Source organism: Tinamus guttatus, unplaced genomic scaffold, assembly GCF_059628265.1.
Source record: "Tinamus guttatus ecotype Peru unplaced genomic scaffold, ASM5962826v1 Tinamus_guttatus_pri_ptg000470l, whole genome shotgun sequence".
Taxonomy (NCBI): Eukaryota; Metazoa; Chordata; class Aves; order Tinamiformes; family Tinamidae; genus Tinamus; species Tinamus guttatus.
The window spans coordinates 3210651-3231504 of record NW_028289004.1 but is presented as its reverse complement, the minus strand read 5'-3'; the positions used below and the strand labels follow the sequence as shown (position 1 = coordinate 3231504).

The 20854-nt window shown below is 40.0% G+C and overlaps 1 protein-coding gene across 1 annotated transcript; it reads left to right on the top strand.

Annotated features, from left to right (window-relative positions):
* The first annotated feature begins 1128 nt into the window (after positions 1 to 1128).
* Positions 1129 to 19066, top strand: ACOT9 (acyl-CoA thioesterase 9). The gene is made up of 16 exons (XM_088532765.1): positions 1129 to 1163; positions 2908 to 2999; positions 4877 to 4903; positions 7048 to 7093; positions 10949 to 11119; positions 11213 to 11250; positions 12174 to 12257; positions 12813 to 12916; positions 13592 to 13665; positions 15110 to 15177; positions 15719 to 15830; positions 16933 to 17023; positions 17506 to 17591; positions 18315 to 18402; positions 18592 to 18742; positions 19006 to 19066. Exons 1-16 carry the CDS (start codon positions 1150 to 1152, stop codon positions 19062 to 19064), a joined length of 1305 nt encoding a protein of 434 aa, XP_088388891.1. The 5' UTR covers positions 1129 to 1149; the 3' UTR covers positions 19065 to 19066.
* The last annotated feature ends 1788 nt before the right edge of the window (positions 19067 to 20854 follow it).

Sequence of the window (20854 nt, the reverse complement as noted above, 5' to 3'; positions counted from 1 at the left end):
ACTGTTTGCTAGAATGGGTTTTCTCATATTCTTGTACAGTCTCAGTGTTGTCTTTTGCATGTCTTTACCAATGTGCTTAAAAGTCAATTTCATTTGCTAACATGTGCCTCCTACGGGCACTGTTTTGCTAGTAAATTTAAATTACCAGGGAGACCTGTAGAAATTATGACCACTTGAGAGCCACGGGCCCTGCTTGTCTGTCTACGTACAGGCTGCCCTGAGATGTTTGAATGGCTACTGATCAGTTCCCTCTAAACTATGACCTTATAACGTTCATGGTGTGTGGGGAGGGAGCTGCCTCTGTGTTTTGAGACGGCCCTATAGGCCCTGATGGGCCCCTCTGCTCCGAGGTAGCTTTTACCTCCCAGTTCACAATACAAGTGTTTCTGACTAAATGACATTTGTTGATACTTCCTGTGTGGCATGAATCTAACAAAAGTGCTTTCTTGGCTTTTCTTTTTTTTTTTTCCTGCCTGCCTAACAAATACAGATTTTCTCAATTACATTCTGTAACAATGCCACCAAGTGACACGCAAAAGGAGGAAGAAGCATTTTTGAAGGGCACATTTACATGCGCCACTTCTGGTTTGCGTCTGTCAGGATGGGAAGGGCAATTTGGAAAGCAATTCAAGTGGGACCTGCTGGAAATCACTCCCCTGCTTCCCTCCTTTTGCTCCTCCTGGAACGGGAGGGGCGGCTGACAAGCACCTGGGCATTCGTAAGCCTGTTTCCCGCTTGGAATGCAGTGGAAGTGAAAACAAATTAATATGAAAAAAAAAATGAAAAAAATCCACAGTATATATGTGTATGTGTGTATATATATATATATATATATATATATATGAAAGAGTAAAACACGCAGCGGGCTGGACCGGGGTTGGCTCGCCCAACGGCTAACGGTCGCCGCGGCGGCTCGTGCTGGGCGCCACGTCGAGGAAACCGGTTGGGGCAGGAGTCACGGGGCGGCCGGGCCGTCCCGCCCGGGGCCGGGGCGAGGCAGCCCCGGGGCTGGGGAACGGGCCGCCGCGGAGAGGGCGGCAGCGGCGGGGAGGCGGCGCCCGGCAGCGGGCGGGGAGCGGGTCATAGAGCGTGCCCGCGCGTCTATGGTGCTGGAGGACCGCGCCGCGGCGGAACGCGGCGGGGAGCGCCATGCTGGCCGCCCGGTAAGGCCGCCCGCGCAGGAGGCAGCGGGCTGAGAGTGGCCCGCGCTACCGGCCCGGGCGGGGAGGGGAGAGAGGCCGGGGAGCCGCCGCAGCGGGCCCGGCAGCGGCTGCGCGCTGCCCCGCTCCGCCTAACGGTCGCTCCCGCGCTGCCCCGCTCCGCCTAACGGTCGCTCGCGCACAGTCCGGCGCCACAGGTGCCCGTGCCGGCCTGCCGCTTACCGCGCCTGCCGCTTGGCTCTGCCTCGTTTTGTTGTATTTCCCTGAGGGACGTTGGCTTGATGCGGTTTGGAGGACCACAGAAAATATATATGTGTATATATTGAATGCAGTCGTTGGTTTCTCTCAGAGCACTAGCCTCATGTCAGCATTTTTTTCATTAGCTTTTTTTAAAAAATATGCTTCTCAAGGGGTTGTCATGACGTGTTCAACAGGCTTTTGTGAGTGGGAAGCCATTAGGAGCAGGGTGATAACCAGGCAGGTATGAGAAGGAAGGCTTGAGAGGCACCAGTGCCCTTAGCGGCCCTCCTTTAGCCCATGGAGTGCTTCTTCGGTGTCTCTTGCACTCTTGTGGGAAGGGTAAAAGTTTTTGTCTGTTTGTTTTTTTAAGGAATCAATTGGCAACACAGGTTTGAGAAAGCATTTTTAACTTTTGTGTGGGTTCCCTTGTAACACTGTGAGAGTGAAGGCCGGGGTAAACTAGAAGTCTTATGAGATGTGCTTGGTCCAGAACTTGTATCTGTAAAGGAAAGGTTTCACAATTGAAACTAAGGGGATCTAATGCATATGGAACTCCCTTAGCTTCTGAGGTGGTTAAAGTGTGTGAGTATTTATCACCATCTTAAGTCATCCTGCAGTAGCTGTAGGCAGAGGCAGCGTGTATGTACATGATATGTATGTATAAATATATTCATAAGGGAGATGTGGGTGGAGATATGCCTAAGGCCCTGGTTTTCCACTGGTGCCTGGAGATGTCTCTTTTTTTTTTTTTTTTTTTTTCCTGCCCAGGAGAAACTCCAACCTTCATCACAGAAAACTAAGGGGCAGGCAACACATATTGTCTCTTAGGATAATATTGTGAGCTTCTGTGTGGGGTGTTACTCTTGCAGACCACCTGTGCTTTGTTTATGTCACCACAGTTTTGTCTGGAGGGAGCCTCACTTGCTGCTAGCTGGTTAGCATTTACTGAATTGCTGGGCAGATTACTGTAGCTGAAGGTTTCATGGTTACTGCTTTTTGCTGAGCAACTAAGCAGATTGTGTCCTGCACTTTAGACTAGTTCTGAGTTAGGGCAGTGCATAACCATGGACAATAATATCACGGTTAGCTCAATCAAAAGCCTCGTGATATCCCACTTGGTCTCTCAGCTCCACATATAGCAGACAAGTGTGGGGGGTTGTTTGCGTTTACAGTCGTGGATATCTTGCTACGTGCACACAAATCCCGTCTGTGCTAGGATGGAGTAAAAGCTGCTGTTCAGTCTAAGCTGTTGTCCCAAGGTACATGAATAGTTGTCTAAGAGCACAATTAACTCCAGTGAAACATTCTTCCCTCCTTTTTTAGAATAGAGACAGGTACCAGTTTGAATTTCAGCTGACTTCAAACATTGGTTTGGTTCTGATTCTAAAAATCAGTCTGAAAATGAAGAATAGGATTTATGAAACAGTCTGTACTATTACAAATATATCCTAGTTTATTTGCATGGTAGTAATTTTCATGACACTAAATACCTTTCCTGTATCTGTAGATTGAGCACCATGAAGAAGCTTTCTTCTGTCCTAGCCAGGACACTCACTTCTGGGACTAGTGGCTCCCTCCCTCTTCCTGACATGTCTGAAGGTAAATGGCCGTATTTTGCTTGATTTAGAAATGTTTTTGAGAAGTTTGCTGTTTCAGAGGGTAGTGTTTGATGTGTTAATATGGATGCATTGCAAAATGGCCATACCCTTGACTGTTAAATCATAGTATAAATACTTTGGAAATATCAGAAAATCGTTGCATGAGTTCTGAGATCAATGGCAATGAGATTGCCATTTAGAAATTATGAATATATATTATATATTATATTCTATATAATTATATTCTATATAATATGTATTATATATATTATATTCTATAATGAATATATGTACATTATAGAAATTAACAGATTCAGGGGATAGTCTGGATCCTTACCCTTGGAAGAAGCCTTTTTTTTTTTTTTTTTCTGGAGGAAAAACTTATTCTTAAGGAGGCTCTGGATGGAAAGTCAATACAGGTCAAGCAGGTAGTAGGAAGACTGAAGACAGTGGTCTAGAGATGGAGAAACTGAGTTCAAATAAAGCTTTACACAAGTATAGTATTTTAATGTGTCAATGTTATTTCATAAACATTGAAGAATGTTTTGATTAGTTTGGCATTGCTGCCATGTCAAAATGTGCTTGTCAACAGTATTTTGTGCCAAAATATTATTTTAATGTTCTAATAATCATAAATCGTAATATTCCTGTTTCAAAAGCTTGTTGAAAGGTTTTCTGGCATTCTTCACCTATGTGCTGAGAAAAGGAGTGGAGGAAAAGGGCCAAAATTAGATACAGATAATTTCTTCATGAAGTTCTGCTTGTTTCTGACGTCAGCTTCTCCCTTTTGTTCTCTAAATAGAAGCCCCAAGTAATCCAATAAAAGAGAAAATGAGGCTTATTGGCAGCTAGAGATTTTTTTTCATCATTATTAATAAATAGTAATTTGGGAGTTAAAGGAGAGAAACAACTAAACAGAGTGTTACATAATTACAAATATTATCCAAATGTTACATACTTAAATATATTATCCAGCTATTTTATTTGGATGTTCTATAAGGATATTACCTGGAAAGAAAACAAAAATACTGCAGTCATGAAGCCATACTGGCCTTAACTCTGGTTTGTTACTGAAGAATACTGCTATTTCATGGGCTATAATAACTGTAAATATTTGACAGCTTCTTCCAAGACTGTAAAACGAATGCAATGCAAACTTTTGAGGATATGTAAACAAGCTTTTCTTCCTTTTGTTTGCTATGTGTGTTTTCACAAAACACCAAATGTTAATTGGCTTTTCACACCATCCCTTCTGGCTTTGGGTCCCAGCTGTGGACATAATATTTACTTCTCCCATGGTTCTCCCAAAGGCACACTATGCAGGACTTCCGTGATTTCCATTGAAATAACTCTTGTCCCACTTCTGAAAAATGCTCCCAATTATTCTTTATTCAAAGAGCAACCCTAATGTTCCCATTGGTGTCTGAAGTATTAGGATTACTCGCTGTTGAGTGTTTGCAGCTCTAGATTCAGAAATCTTGTCATTAATATGTGAATTGGGTAGTATTTGTTAGAGACAGTAAAAGGTAGCACAGTGTTTGAGAAATTAACTGGAATTACAGAGGAGGAAGATACTATACAGGGCAACTAGACAGATGAGCAGTAAAGATGAATTTGATCAGATGTGAAAGAAGGGTCTAATTCTCTTGAAATCACATTTGAAGTCACAAAGATACTGACTCCACCTTGGAAATGAACAACGACAGGGTGCTTACAGTTGCCTGCCTTACAGTTGCCTTACAGTTAAGGTACATGTTCTTCAACTGAATTTATGTAAGAAAAATGATCAGATTAATAGGTTACCCCTTAATAAAAATAATTTGCTTTTTTTCTTTTTCAGTTGTCTTGTTAATCTAACCTATACTTTCTATTCCACAGGACACTTACCCATTCATGTGAATAATGGTGTGTTGTGGTAATATGTATATATTTAAATATTTGCTATAGCACCAAACTTACCTTGCTACTCTCTTGCCTTATTTTAGCACTCGTGAAACATGAAAATCTGATGTTCTTCTCTGTCAACTTGCTTAAAGCCTCTTTATTAAAGTTGTTGGCCATGACAAGTGAATGGTCTGATCTTATTTGTAGAGGTTCCATGCTAAATCTCAGTCAGCACTCCGTATTCCTGATGGCATGCTGGATAACACATTCTTAAGAGGCTTGTGGGATGCAAAATCTCTTACATACCAACTCCTGCAATATTCAGCTTCTCTGTAGAAATCTGAATAAAAGGACTTGCTATTCAGAAGCAGTGGGTATCTGCAACTTTCACTGAAGTCTGTACCAAGCTCTGGACAAAAACAGTCGGTAAAATATATATTAGTGGTCTTCCTGAACCTGTCTGTGGAGGTGCCAGCTTGAGGTGGTATGGATCTTATGGGAGGATGCAGTTAGCTTGTCTAGCTGCATTCAGGTCCTCTGTTATTGCACAGGATAGAGCAGATAAGTGCAGGCCCTGTTATTGTGGCACTAGTGTTCTAGGAGGTTCTGTGAAATACTGCAACATGATATGGATAAAACACATTTTCTGTAATTGTTTTGTACATTTAAGACATTTACCAGTTGTAAGAAAAGAGAAAGAGTTTATGATGTATTGAGCTTAATTACTTAAATTTCTGCTCTAAAATAAGGAAAATGTAGAAAAGTAGAATCATTTTTCTGGAGAGGAGGGGAAGTTTGTATTTACGAGTCTATAAAATAGACTAGATTTAGTTTGACATCATCTTAGAAATACTTTTGCATTTAGACATTTTATTGTTAAAATGAAGTTTACACAAGTGTTTACTTGTATGCCTGGCGTTGAGATCAGGAGTAGTAAATAGGATTGACAATCCTTGGGCTGAAGTGACTGGGCTGGGGGGCAGAGAGGATCTGCATGGGGGACGGTGCCTGTTCTTAGTCTGTAGGAGGTCACAGTTGGCGAGCTGCAATGCTCATTAGGAGCTTGCTGGCTACAGGGAGTACTCTGAGCCGCTGTTTAGTTTGGAGTTGCCAAAGCCTGAGTGTATCTAAACATAGAAAGCTGATGAAAACATGAAAGGGTCCTTAGCAGCCTTTTTTTCTGTTTCACTGTGATTTTTTTTTTTTTGACAGTCCTTTCTTGATGTGTCCCAAACTTCTTTGCCCTAATATTGGAGCCCTGTCTATGAAAAAAATTTTCATAAGCAAGCAAGATATCCAATTCAAAACTTTCTTCTGTCTTTGCTACGTGTTTTCAGACGTTTACTGTTTACTGTGTTACTGTTTGCTACCTGCTTTCAGACATTTGTAAATGGCGTATGTTCACCTGCCTAATAGAGATGGAGTGGTCGGATAGGCCTGACTAGATCTTAGTACACTTGATAGCCCCATCCAAGGAAAGAGTGGAATAATAGCTTCTGCACATTCTTGAAAATTAAGAAAACTTGTGCAGGGCTCGTATTAATTGTGATAGTGCAAGGCAGTGCTGGAAGCAATTGTACAGGTCTGTCCTAACACTGCTAAGATCTTATTTCCTGAAACCATATGATGCCTTGCAGGCAAGAGCCAGATTCCTGCCATTACCTGCGCTTCATGGGTGGAAATAATTAAAAAGTGCTTTCAGCAGTCCCTATCTCCCAGCTGCGCTGTTCCCTCTTATCTTCCTTTTATGACTTTTAGATCTGTGTTATTCCCACAGTTTGTTTGTGTTTATCCTGAAATATTTTCACATCAAAATTCCTCAATCTGATCTTGATCTGCTGTTTTTTTTTTTTTTTTTTCAGTTGTTAATTGGCACCACAGGCATTTGATCGTATTAATGCACACTCTAAATGCATTCTTTGTTGGTCTTGGCTGCACACAGTACACTACAAAATTGTGTTACTCAACCCATTATTGTGATATGCCTACTAACAACATCAATTAATTTGGCCAAACTTTTGTTTTCAAGACGCTATTTGCATGACTGCTTAATTTTCTTGTTCTGGGATGAGGACTGTGTCTCTCTGCACCAGGTGTACTCACATTTACCACTTGCAGAACTAAGCTTGATTTGCTTTGATTTTTTTTTTGTTTGTTTGTTTCAGTGCGAAGCAGATTGAGGGATATAGTGGGAGCATCTACCAACTGGAGGTACAGTGTACATTAAATATATTTTACTGTATTTGTGATACACAGAGAAGCTCAGGGTTGTGGTAGTGATGACAGCATTTACTAGCTAACCGGAGGGGAAAGATAACGCATCTGGCCAGTACTAAAAAATGATGCAAACCAAAGGTTTTCGAATTCTTTCTGTACCAGAGACTTCTGTGATTTTGCAACCAGAAGGTTAATCTTTAATGCCAAGGGAAGGAAATGTATGTTCTTGATTCTTTTGCATTAGCTTTTAAAATGATGAAAGTTTAAGAGCTAAAAACGTTAGGCTGCTTTATCTGTTGAGGGTTGTCCATGTAGTGGAATTATTCTGCACTGGATTCCTAGGCAACAGAACTGAGTCTTCATGAAGCAGGCTGAGTTATGCATGGCCTGGCAGCACCCATGTGATGGTGTAAAATTGTCAGCCTTGACAATTTTAGCCTCCCTCTAATCAGGAGTATTTTGGACTTTTTTTTTTTTTTTTTCTTCATTGGAACCTATTTGTGGCTTAATTTACATATAGTTCCTATTGTCCACATTTTGGTTACTTTGGGTTACCCATAGGTAACCCATTTAGGTTATTTTGTTCCCCCTCCATTATGCTACATAAGCTGGAGCTGATTGTAGTCTTCTGGCTATTACCAGTTCTGAATAAGTCAGTATAACAGTGTGGTGAAATTACGTATTGCAAATTGATTGGTTCCATAGCTATTTTATCGACTGTTAATGTTCTTATGATGTCTTTGCTGACCTGTTATTTCCCATTTTGTGCATTGATAGGAAGTGGGGAGAGATACTCAATCCAAGTGTGCAGGTATTTAATGTGCCCTGGCATTCTGACTAGGTCTAGGTCTATAAGAGAGGTTAACATTTTCAATAGGTCGGTTGACAAGCGCTCTAAAATTGATTAAAAAAAAAAATGCCTTTCCTGCAGCCAGGAATGGCTGGGGAAGAGCAATGCTGTACGGAAATGCCATCTGAAGATAGGAAACTCATAGAAGGCTCAAGTCAAGTGCAATTTTCTATCCATTTCTTCTCCCTCACTGCCCTGACTGTAATAGCAGAGGAGACTGAAGCTGGGGTCACCAGAGCAGTGTTTTCCTTTTATAGATATATAAATAAATATATGTACACACATATATACATATATATATATAAAAATAGAGTGAATGTAGTAAGTAGTTGTATCTCCAACACATAAGGGATGTGTTTTCCTTATATTTATATATATATATATATATACGTATGTATATATAGTACTATATAAAATGCAGAATAATTGTGTTGGAGGTAGTTTGCAGAGCACTCTATGCTTTAACTACCCTGAAGAAGTGAAGCTGGGGAGCCCATGGCTGGACAGGTTCGAGGATGACACTCTTAATCTGTGGGGAAGTTTGGAAGACACTGGTCAGGTGGATCTTGAGATTCCACTTGTAGGTCACCGTGACAAAGAATTGCAATGTGTAGAGAGAGCAGGTAGTGCCTTAATGACCTTGGACCTCATGCTGACTAAGGGCTCAAGAGAACAGCTTGATAGGGGTCTGAAGTAGGAACTAGAAGTTGGCTGCGAGGTCCAATGCACAAACATGTGGACTATTGTGAGAGTAGGAAAGGTGCAGGTTAGAGGAACAGCATGGACCATTAAGTTAGCTAAAATGAAACTTTGGGTTGTCATTTCTCCAATAAGGGCTAGTGACATTTTTCACTAAAGAGAATGCAGAAGCAAAATCATTCTTTGTTTCTGTACTTGCATAGTTAAGAATGAATCCATTCCCCTTTACTGATACAGTGCAGTGAGTCTTGCTGTGGATATGAGGTATTTCTAAATAAAGCTGTTGGATCTAGGTTATGGAGTAGTTTGGCCTGTGTTGAAATCATTAGGAGTAACACCCACAGAAGTCTGTATAAGAAGACCTGTAAATTTTTATTGCAAGTCCAGTTTGATGACTGATTCATAGGGTGATTTATACTAGACCTCATCATAGACTAAGAAGGGTTTTGGCCATTTCAGAAACAAATAATCTAATTTCTCAAATACCTCGAGCAGTTATTAGGTGAATGCCTAGGGGAAGTGTTGAAAAGCATTTATTTATTGAAAAATATAATTGCCTTGAGCACAATGTGTCTGTGTGTTGAAGAGTGCATTATGATGCCGAAGTGAAGAAGAGCTCTGCGGTTGACCTCAGAGGAGCCAGGAATGGACTGGTGAAAACAGAATCTAGTTTGATTTTTATCTCTTTATTTTTTTTTAATGTCTTTAGACAAAATTTGGATTTGATCTCTGACTAATTTCTCCTGAACCTTTCACTGAAAGAGCTTAAAAATTGAGAAAGTGCGTAGAGGCGTTGATTCCATGCCTACACAGTGTCTTATCTTCAAAAAAAATGCCTCTGGTGTAGGGAGCTCTCATTTCGTCTTGTCTGAGCTTTCCAATATTTTGTATTCATGTTGCTCAGATGATTTGTTTTAAATAATAAAGTACTCGTGAACATTTCTGCTAAACCTCTGTGTTCTTTGGTTATGGATTATTCACATTCTGCCCAAATTTGTTCAACAGAAAAGAGGGAGTATAAATATGTGGAAGCATGACTCCTTTGTACCTCTCCTCTGCCAAAATAAAACTCAAACCAAAAAAGTCATTGTCTTAAAATACAGCTCACATCCAGAATGCATTCAAAATGAAAACTTTAAGATAAATTTTATTTTTGGTAAAAAGTTTCTTTCCTGTTATCTTCCTGTAGATCGCTTTTTAAGTGCCTCTGTTGAGCAGTGGCACGCAAATCACAGTAGCACAGCCCACTCTCCTGAGCGGATGGTACCACGTCCACTACAAGTTTAAGTTTCCTTACGTAGTGCTTAATTCACTTGCTCTGTGAATTTGGTTAATCCCCTTGTGTGCTCTCTTGCTTTATACCTCAACTCCTGCACATCTAACCCTTGGGTTATTAATGCTTTGTTGTTGATTCCAGGCGTGTTAGCAAATATTTGCTGTTTTCAGTCAGGTTGCACTTCTAAGGGAGGGGAGTTTAAAGGAAGAGTCGACAGGGTTGTTACATGGCATAGATACCTGTGCAGGAAGCCAAGCTGGCTGACTGGGAAGAAGTGAGGATAAGTTGGCCCTCTCTCCCTTGTTCAAGCTGCAACCCCTCTGGACTTGCTGGTGCTGGAAAAGCACCCTCTAAAAGGTAGAGTCCCCTTTGCTGTATGTTTACTTTCCATGACTCCTTAGTAGTAAGAGACTGGGCAGAAAAAGAGGGGAATAGGTAAGTTCATTTCCCCTTTATTTTAGCTTGCTGGTCAATTGTACACTGTATGAACTGATGCTGTAAAGACGAATGTCCTGTGCAGGTGACAGCAAGTCTTAGCACATGAGATATTGCTTTGGCCGGTACCAGCCAGCAGTGTGTGTCTGCTTTGTTTGCTTGGGAGGGATTGCAAGCTGGGAGTCAAGCCTGTAAAACTGGCAAGAGGATCTGGGGTATAGAAGCTACAGAAGACATGATTGTATACAGAAACCTGTAGGTTAAATTGTATGTGATTAAAGTTTTTAAAACTATTTTGTTTTCAAGGGAAAACATTTTGCTATCATTCAGGATTGGATAAATTTTGTCCGTCTCATTAGCGTGAAGTATGTGCTTAACACTCATACAATAAAACTATTTTATTAAAACTTCTCTACAGTAGTCTTGCATGACAAAGCTCATTCATTGTGTGCTTTCTTTTCAAGGCGCAATTGCTGTGTCTTGCTATTTTTGTCTTTGTTTCATTGTAGTCATCTTCACTGTGGCATCTTTTAGATAGGACAACAAAACTGAAAATCTATCATAAATGGTGTTTTTCTTCCCTTATTAGGGACCATGTGCAAGCAATGCAAGAAAGAAAAGCTCTTCATACTTTACTGGCAAAACGGCAGGAGGATCTGCCTCCTAGGAGAATGAAAGATAGCTACTTGGAAGTTATCCTACCTCTAGGAAGTCAACCTGAAATAAGGGAGAAGTACCTGAACGTATACAATAGTGTCAGGTAACAAAGCAAGTATGTTACGTGTACAGAAAAGTGTTAAATTTCATGTAGTATCAATGTAGGCATTTCATTGATGAAAAACATATCTTACAGATTTGGAAGAATTCTTGAAGACCTTGACAGTTTAGGAGGTAAGTATCTGTCTCTTGAAATGCATGCATGAATAATGCAGGCAATTTCAGTAGTGTTTGGGATGGTACCATGTATTTTCAGAGAGAGGATCCCATCAAAGTGCTACGTGTAAGCAGGGGGTGTGAGGGAGATACTGGTGCTGAAAGAAAAGAAAAGGTGATAAAAAATAAGCTGCTGCAAAATGGCTCTTCAGCTATAAAGTTAAAGCTATAAAGTCCAGTTTTGTAAAGGACCAGCTACAAGAATATTTTATAGAGGAGTGTGCCTAGACCGTGAGTTTGTATTGAGTTCTATGTCGGAGAAAATTGTATAGAGAGCTATTTCAAATTAAATGATTTTTCACTTTAAAAACAACCCAAAACTTTAAGGACTCTAAGGCATTTGTTTACTTGGATGTACTTTTGTGAGCAGACCTAATTAATTTAAATAATGGTTTGGCTAGTATAGCGTAATAAATACCTGACTATGCTTTCATGCTGATAAATCACATCTTATCTAATCCGCACTTTTTTAAAGGATTCAGTATTTGAAAATAAGTCATCAGGTAACATGTATCCTTGGCCAACCTTCATAGAGTAGGAGGCTGGAGGGGAATGAAGGATCCGAAACAAATGGAGATAAAGGGAAGAGACTATATGGGATAGGCAGGAGAGGAGCAGTTAGTTGAGGTTAGGTACTAAGTGCAGTTTCCCTTCGTAGTAAGTAAATAGGCATATAGCCTAGACAGCCGCTGAATCACATTTTTCTTTATGGCAATCGCATGAATTACATGGAAATGTCTAGTTCATCTGGACCCCTGTAGGCTGTTGTTTGAGTTTGTGTTGTGCACACGTTCCTGGGGATGGCTTTGATAACACTTTACTAACATTTTGATAAAATGCAGGAGAACTGAAAGCTGGCTCTGTTTTCCGTCTCTCCACAGTTCTCATTTGCTACACTCACACGAAGCAGGAAGCGCAGCCCAGGTCTCCTTTATCAATAGTTACAGCCCTGGTGGATAAAATCAGTAAGTGGCATTTTGATGAGCAGAAATGGTTTCATCTCTTGGCCTGAGTCCCCAGTCTTTCTGCAGCTATTGCTCCTCCATGGTTCTTACTAAGGATTTCTTCTTTCTTTTCCTCTTTACACAAGTGAACACTTTATATGGTTTATCATTTATCGCTACTCTGGCCCTTTTGGAAGGGGGCGAAGAGGGAAGAGGGCTTTGTAGATACTTCCTAGTATTTCAGGTTTCCTGACCTTTCGAGAGATGAGATGTTACCCTTTCAGTGTTGCATTAGCAAGTGAATCTCTTCGTTACTGAGCAGTGTTTCTTGTGATGGAATTAGGCCTTTCTTATGGCACATGTTCAGCTGAGCATCTCTGAGCATCTGCCATCCATCTGCCACCAATGGGCCTGCTTCCTCCCCTGGGACTAGACTATGGTCCCTTGCAATGACTGCCTTTTTTATCTGGGTTGCTTTGTGTTTGTTGTCACAGAAAACAAGCCTTAGATCACTCACATCTGATATAGAAAGACTGGATCATCTATGCACAATAACCTCTAATGTTTGTCTTACAGATTTGTGCAAAAAGATCATATATCCGGACTGTGACATCAAGTTCACTGGCAACGTTTCCTGGGTTGGGAGGACCTCAATGGAAGTGAAGATGCACATGCTGCAGGTTAGTTCCTGTGACTTCTCTCCATCTCCAAGCATCCAGTCACTCTGTATACTCTGAGGTGCTTCAGAAAGAATTCTGAATGATGGTGCTAGCAGCCTAAACTATATTTTTTAGGAGACCTGTCTTGAAAGGCTTGAAACAGCTGTAGTGTTTCAAGACCAAGGTGAGTGCTGATGGTCTAGGATCAACAAGATCCTGTGTTGCTAATTTTCATGTTTATTTAGGGTAATGCAAATAGAGTGTAAATGTTAAATTGCTTGTACTTTACAAGTCCATATTACTTTATATACGCTTACTTAAGTAAGTATACTTAATTACTTAAATATTAACTGGCTGCAATTCAGATAAGCGCTCAGATAAATATTTAATGATGCAGCGCGTCTCCTGGAGTGAAGTTTCTAATGCAGCAGATAAGGTTACACCTTTGTTGTCTAAACTCCCAGCACTGGCAATTGGTTATTAGCAACAAATAGTTGTTGCACTTCTCAGAATAAAGGACAAATCAGTCATTTTAGAATTAATATGATGATTTTTCTAACTGAAACTAGTAATCAATCAGCATTCTTTTGTTTTAGGCTTACAGTGTGATTGCATGGTTGATGTCCACTGAATAGTTTGCTAAGCACGAGTACAATTTTAGAGTGTAAAAATATAATTGTTTCTTGTCTCTTTTAGCTACATAATGGTGATTACAGCCCTGTGTTAGATGCAACCTTTGTCATGGTGGCCCGGGATCCAGAAAACAAACGGTAATTTGTAGGAGAGAGGGGTATTCTTCAGACTCCTGCCACAGGGAAAATAGATGAAGTGGTAGCTTACTATGTGTGTATAGAAATTTCATAGCATCAGTTACAGATGAATAAATAACACATTCAATGTTTTCCCTTGGCCAAATGTCCCTCTAATTTCTTTTTTATTTTTCTGGGGCAAGCTTCAGAGCACTGCATTCAGCAGTTAAATGACACAAAGAACTGCTGCTAATCTTGGGATTTGACCCTTTTCTTTACTAGATTTATCCCTGTGCTTGAGTGACTGGCCTAATGAACAAACTGCTTAGTTACAGTTTTGGTTTGCATGACTCTAGCACTATTAAAAATCAGCATACCTCCATGCAAATAGCTTGCAAAAAGCCATAAGCCACCTTCTGTTTCTAACTAGTTTAAATAATTGTTTGTATTTAATGAAGAAGCGTGTGTTTAATGAAGGGGTTTTTGCCTAACATAATTATTTTCTCCTGATAGTAATAGAAGTAGTTGTTAGTATGGTTTCTGTCAGGCTTATGCAGTATTTTTAGGTCCCGGTAACATATTCATTCACAATATACTTTAAAAGAAATCCATTTTTCTTATACCCATTTATTAGGAAGCACACTTGTTTTGAAAAAAAAAATCAAATTGATATGATTATGCTAGCAGTCTGACTAATACAGCAATCCAAGTGATGATAACTTTTTGTCAGTGTCCTGAATAAGGGTGAAGGGCCGGATGCAGACTGCTAAGATACAGAAATAGTGTGTGGAAAGTGTCGGGAAGAATGGTGCATGAAAATAAGCAGTTGCCTTGCCTTGTGAAGAGAAAAAACCCAAATCTTGTATAATTATACTAGAGTAGATTCATTTGTGGAGCAATATAAACATGTGAATTGGTACTCCAGCCAGCTTCATATCATTCTCTTTGATAAAGTGTTGTGACGTGGTAAACGGCTTTTGGCTGTTGATAAGGCTGTCATGGGAGCGTAAAGATTATAAGAATACTTGCTACCGAAAGCACTGTGCTCTTTCTGTTCCCGAAGGAATTTTATTTTGCCATTCAAGTTTTGTATATCTATTTTGGTCTGTTCTAGATCATTGCATCTTCATTTGCCATGTTTCTAAATAGCTTTCTGCTTGAGTGATGTTCAATATAACTCATAGGTACATTTTGGTCTCTTTAAGAAGCACATACACAGTGGTTACTGTTTCTTAATGATACTAGATAGTGGTTGCTCTCTTACCTCACTCTTCAGAATTAGAGCCGATATGATACTCATTTGGCAGCAGCCACAATATGAAATGAAATTTATTTCTAAGATACCTGAAATAAGATACCTGTATCTAAGATACCTGTAATGTGTATGTAACCGAAAATGTTATAATGCAGTATTTATAGGACAATTCTTGTAAAGATTTTAACTTAAAAGCATTTCTATCCATAGGCCAGCATTTGTTAATCCACTAATTCCTGAGACCCCTGAGGAAGAGGAAATCTTCAAGCAAGGGGAATGTATGTTATATTTCATGACAGTATTTCAATTTATTAGCTGGAAAGTAGACTTCAGAAGTTATGCTACTAATAGATGCTCGTAATTTATTTAAAAACAGACCTTTTGTTGTGTCTCATGTGTCAACGTGGGTAGAGATGAAAGAGAGTTTAAAAGCTTGATACCACATTCTTGGAAACTTTTTGGCTAACCTGACAGGCAAAGGCACTTTTGGTGTACTTTGAGGGGTATGCAAGTTACTCTGTTGGAGGGGTGGATGGATATCACAGTGTATGTATAAGGGGTCATCAGCATTACCTACATTGAGGAGAAATGGTGGGTTTCTGCCTTATTTTTTCATTGATATTCTAGAATCAAATTCCTGTTTGAGTCCAAGTCTCAAGATTAGCTGCGAGACTGTGAATCTTACCCCTTAACTTCAGGGAAAATAAGGAGAGAGGCAGACGGTTCTAGGTTAAAATCCTGAGAGTAAAATGATTTTCTTTGGCTTTGAACTGTAACTAGTTTGTTTGTTTGTTTGTTTGTTTTTTGAATAATGTTTAGTTAACAAGACGAAGAGGATTGATTTCAGCACTGCTTCCTTACTGAAAATGGCTCCCACTGCAGAAGAAAGAAATGTTGTTCATGACATATTCCTTAACACCCTGGACACGAGGCAAGAAAGAGAGGGGTGACGGAGGTCTGAAGTCTTGTGAGAGGGAAAAGTAGCTCGCCTTTTGAGCCGCAGAGCTAAGCAGAAGATATGGAGACACTTGGTTTTCCCACTTCAGCATTTAAATTCTTGGGTGCTCTGCTTGAAGTGCAGATACACAGCTTAGTGTGATGTTTATGTCTCTCAAAAGTATCTTCTGACATCTGAGAGTGTTAGATGTGCAAGGATGATAAAAGTGACCTGTGAGCACAACGAGCTTCTGCACAAGCTGTTTGGAATAGTCTTCAGAGAGAAGGTTAATTGTGTTTAACTGAGCAGGGAATGAAACTTTTGCAGAGTCATATTAAAATTTGAATATTAAATATTAAAATCATGTAAGGGTTTTCTGCCATGCTATCTAGAAAAAAAAAAATACTGTGAGGGTCATGTTTTGACCAGGTAACCTTGCCATGTGTTTTGAGTATAACACCTACAAACATTTGCTGAGGAAAACCAGTGTTGACATACTTCACCAGTTGAAATTTCTGTGAAATCTTCCAGTGTCAGTGGTGGCAGAGCAATGCCTAATAACATTAGTGTGGATAACTAAGAACTTCTTTAACTTACTAACATTATGTAGTTGATATTTCATAGCTGTTTACCAAAGTATTACACTTCTTCCATTAGAATTGGCAAATGTATTTTGTTTACTCTCTGCCTGGGTCTGAAAACTTCAAACCGTCTGGCTCTCTGATGCCGAGTTACTCTGTTAGCTTATTGTGTGCTTTTAACTCGTATTATGACTGATAAACAGTGCAAGGTCTCTTCTGGAGAAGTGAGCATGTGCTTTTTGGATGTAGTTCATCTCTTCTTTCATGCACCTTTCCTAAGCTGAGACTGCTCACATAAGCTTGAGTATTAGTAGAAATATTTGAGAGATCAGGAGTGCAGGGCTGTATGTTTAGACTAACAAATCTGAATACCTGTTTAGGTGAGGCTTCAAGATCTGTTGGAATAGCTTTCAGTGGTAGCATTTTTATTTGTTTTAGTGCCCACTTTTCCTGTACATTTTTGACTAGATGAATTCTGCTAATATAGGCTATTAAGTTTATTGCCTCTTCTCTAGGACAGTAAGTTTCCGGAGTCGTATATTACCACCCAATTCAGTGTGGATGGAAGATGCAAAGCTGAAGGGCCTACAGATTTGCCACCCTCAGGTATATTATATTGAAGTATATTAATGAATTAAAAAAAACAGTTATTAAGAATTGTCTTTTAAGATTAGTGAATCCTTTATTTTGCTTAGGTTCTTCTGTCCTCCTTACCTATTTAGACCTGAGTTTCTCTTGCCGTTTTCTTATTTGTATGGATTAACACTGAAAAATAGAAGATTTTTCACTGCTTTATTTTATTATTAGGATGCTCATTTTCTATAAAGAAATACCTGCCTTTACACCCAACCCATATGGTTGATGACATGTTTTTGAGTTTTGATCCTACCTTGTCAAATGAATCCGTGAATTTGCTTGATCCATTTGGATGTCTGTATATCTTTTTCAGTAGCACTCTGTATATTCAGATGCTGGGTGTTCCGCTAAGTCCTGTGAAAAAAATGCAGACTAATAGGCTGAATTCAACACAATATTTGGGGAAGAATGTAGGTTTTTTAACAGTGTGTTGGTGGTGTTTCTACATACAGGAAAGGAACATCTTCAACAGGATCTTTGGGGGTTTTCTCATGAGGAAGGCCTTTGAACTGGGATGGGCAACTGCCTGCAGCTGTGGGTGAGTTGCCGTGCAGACTTGCAGTATTTGTGTGATCCAGAAGATGGTGCATGCATTCATAGGTCGGAAAACCAAGCTAACCAATGTAAGTCTGAATAGAAGGGACCTAAATGTTTGACTGAATGTGGCAGGGCACAGCAATACTTTGCTTAGAGTGCGTACCTCTCACTTTTAACTGAGACACTTGTATCTGGCTCATTTGAGCTTTTTAAACATCACATATAAAGACATGAAATACATCCTTTTTGTTTTGTCTTTCCAAGCTACTGAGATAGAATGTTTATTTTTATGTCTCTAAAGGAAACACATCTCTAGAAGTCTAACAGATACTGCATTTTTTCATTATATACACAAGAGTAATGGACTCTGAGCTTATAAAAAGTGCTTGTTCTTAGAAAATGTGACTGAGGTCATTATCCAGCAGAGATCTGTGTGTGATTTAGCGGTGAGTATGTGAATAGCCTACTAGAAAGATGAGACAAGACAGTTAGCAATGCTGTAGTGTCTCCTAAAGGAGCATGTACTTGTATGCATAGAAGAGGAGTTTCCTCCAGGTATTTTTGTCTAGGGAAATGGTATAATTCTTCAGCAATTCCTGTGGCCTGTACTTAATGGAGACTTACTTTCTAAAATCCCTCATTAAAAGGAGGGCAGTGAAATAGCTTCAGTTTATCCAAGCACCCTAGTTTTTCTTGAGAGCAAATTTTTCTTTTTCTTGCTCAGGGGTTCCAGACCTTTCATTGTAGCTGTTGATGATATCATGTTTCGGAGACCAGTTGAAGTTGGATCCTTGCTACTGCTTTCTGCACAGGTAGGAGTTGATTTATTTTTGAAGAAAAAGAAAAACTTACTCGTCATATTATTCCTCTTAATCACCAATAATGAACAGTGCACTATGAGAGAATCTGGCTTTTCCTGTTCAGCAGTAAAACAAAGCCTGTTTCAGTTTTTCAGTGTCGATGGTGAATTACTAATTTTATGTCCTATCGCAATCCTATAGGTTTGTTATACGGAAAAAAACTATATCCAGGTTCGAGTACACAGTGAGGTTCTTGATGCAGATACCAGAGAACATCATACAACTAATATCTTCCATTTTACATTTATATCAGAAAAAGCGGTCCCACGGGTTGTCCCCAAAACATATGGAGGCAAGTATATCCAACTAATGAATTATAATTTTAACTCTATGGAAAAAAAAAAGACTTTAATTTTCATAATGAAAGTGTTCATTTTAATAGATGATCTGTTGATATTTGAATAATTTAACAGCATTTCATGGCAAAGTGCATGTTTTGTATGCTTTGATGACAAGTGTGCTTTGGATTGCTTTTTAATACTGCTGCTCTGTGTAGCTGCCCATTATTGCTACGAGGTTGATAGTACATCACCTCTCTTCTTTGCCTTCTTTCAGAGTCCATGTTGTATTTAGATGGGAAGCGACACTTCACCGCAACCTTAAGAGAAATGTGAGAGGCGCTGAACGCTGCCACTGCAGCGCAGCAGCTGCCAGGGAGGACTACCAGACAGCTGCCAAAACAAAGTTATTTTTTAGCACTGTTTATGTATTTGCCTATAAGTGGATTTCTTAGTCTCTGCTACTAGCTTTTATTATTATTTTTTAGAAATGTACATTGGCACAGATTATTTTTAGGAAAAGAAGGCTGAAAAAATCTGTCTTAATCTTTAAAGAGCTTCTGCCTGTCTGCCTTTGGAGATCTCATTGTCACCTTTGCTGTCTTGTCACCGTCTGCCTTATTTCCCATGATAGTTCCTCAGTGTTTCTCTGATGAAGGGTAGAAGTTCTGTCAGAAAAGTAGTAGATAAACACCGATGAAGCCATTTTGACCTACATTAGTGCGTAAATTGGGTTTGGGATCTTGTTTTTCTTACCAAAGACACAGGCACCTGGACAGCAGCAGAAGCTCTCACGTTGCTGGAGCGCATCCACAATATGAATGTCTGTGCCTAGGCAAGCAGGTGTTTTCCACCAGCTGGGCTTTTGCAGGGTTGTTGCAGCTTCTGTTTCAGGTGGTTTCCTGTTCTCTTGGGAGGGAACTAGGTTTTGTAAAGAAATAAAATGGCCAGACGGGCTGTTCTGCATTGGGAGAGTCCTGCTAGCTCCTTGTAAAAGACATGGGGGGCTTTGCTTGTTTGTTTGTTACTGTAACTGCAAGTGTGTTCCTGAGTGAGTTATTCCTGATAGTCTGTAGAGTAGAGATCAGATTGAGTCTAGGAAATGGGTTATTTGGGATCAGAGAAAGGACAGCGCTGCTAAAATGGTAATGGTTGTGTTTGATAAATGCAGGGGTCAGGGGTCTCGAGAATTGTGATGAGCAGCTCCCAGGTGAGCTGCTGAATGGTGAGAGAAGGTTGCTCCCACCTCTGTGTAGGGCTGTACTCTAATAGAGTGAGAATTGCACTGCTTTAGAGGCTGTTAAGGTTATCTCTGAAGGACAGTCACAAAATTGGTTGTCTGGTACCTACAGATCTAAACTTATGGTCTGTGCAATCAAGACACCCAAACAACAGTAGCAGGGCTCAGTGGTAGGTTGAGTGGAGGAACTATCGTGTTCTATAGTGCCAGCGAGTGAACTCGGCTGTCCCTTATATGCTTCAGGTCTCCAAAATGGGGAAGCAGTGAGTAGATGTGGGGTGGCTCAGCAAGGATGTATGAAACGAGCTGATAAAATAAAGCAATGTGACGAGATTTTGTTTCAAAGTAGGAAAGTTTGAGTAATTCATGGTGAGGAGCAGCTTCCCGTGGTGCCAGAATGGAAGCGTGAGGTTCATGGCTGCAGAATTGCTGCGCTGCAGTGAGGCCGGTTCCCTTGTACCGAGCGCCGCTTTCCAGGCATGCCCTGCTGTGGAGGCAGCTGTAGGATCTTACAGTCTTTAATGGATTTGAAACTGGCTATGTGTTTGGTGTGTGTTTTATGTTTTCTTCCTCTTCATGCTCTAAAACTCTTTGGAAGCTGAGTATATCTGACTGGTCGCGCAAATAAATAACTGAAATTCTAGCCCAGCTGCTTCTACCCTTGCTGTATGCATCACTGTGGGGTGCTCCAAGTCAGAAGTTGTGAGATCTGTTTCAGAATTGCCTATTATTTCTGGCTGTGTCCTTTTTTTAGCATTGGCCCAGTGGCCCTACATGGGTTGCTTCTGCATAACAGTTATAACTTAAGTGAGTACCAAATTCTTCCTCTGCTCCTTTTCAGTTATATTTAAAGATGAATTTATCATAATTGATAAAGTTACGTGGA

What these genes read in the sequence shown, in the direction of transcription:
- ACOT9 (XM_088532765.1), top strand. An exon ending in ACCCATTCATGTGAATAATG is followed by an intron (nt 4,904 to 7,047) that starts GTGTGTTGTGGT and finishes TGTTTGTTTCAG; the next exon opens with TGCGAAGCAGATTGAGGGAT. An exon ending in AACGTATACAATAGTGTCAG is followed by an intron (nt 11,120 to 11,212) that starts GTAACAAAGCAA and finishes CATATCTTACAG; the next exon opens with ATTTGGAAGAATTCTTGAAG.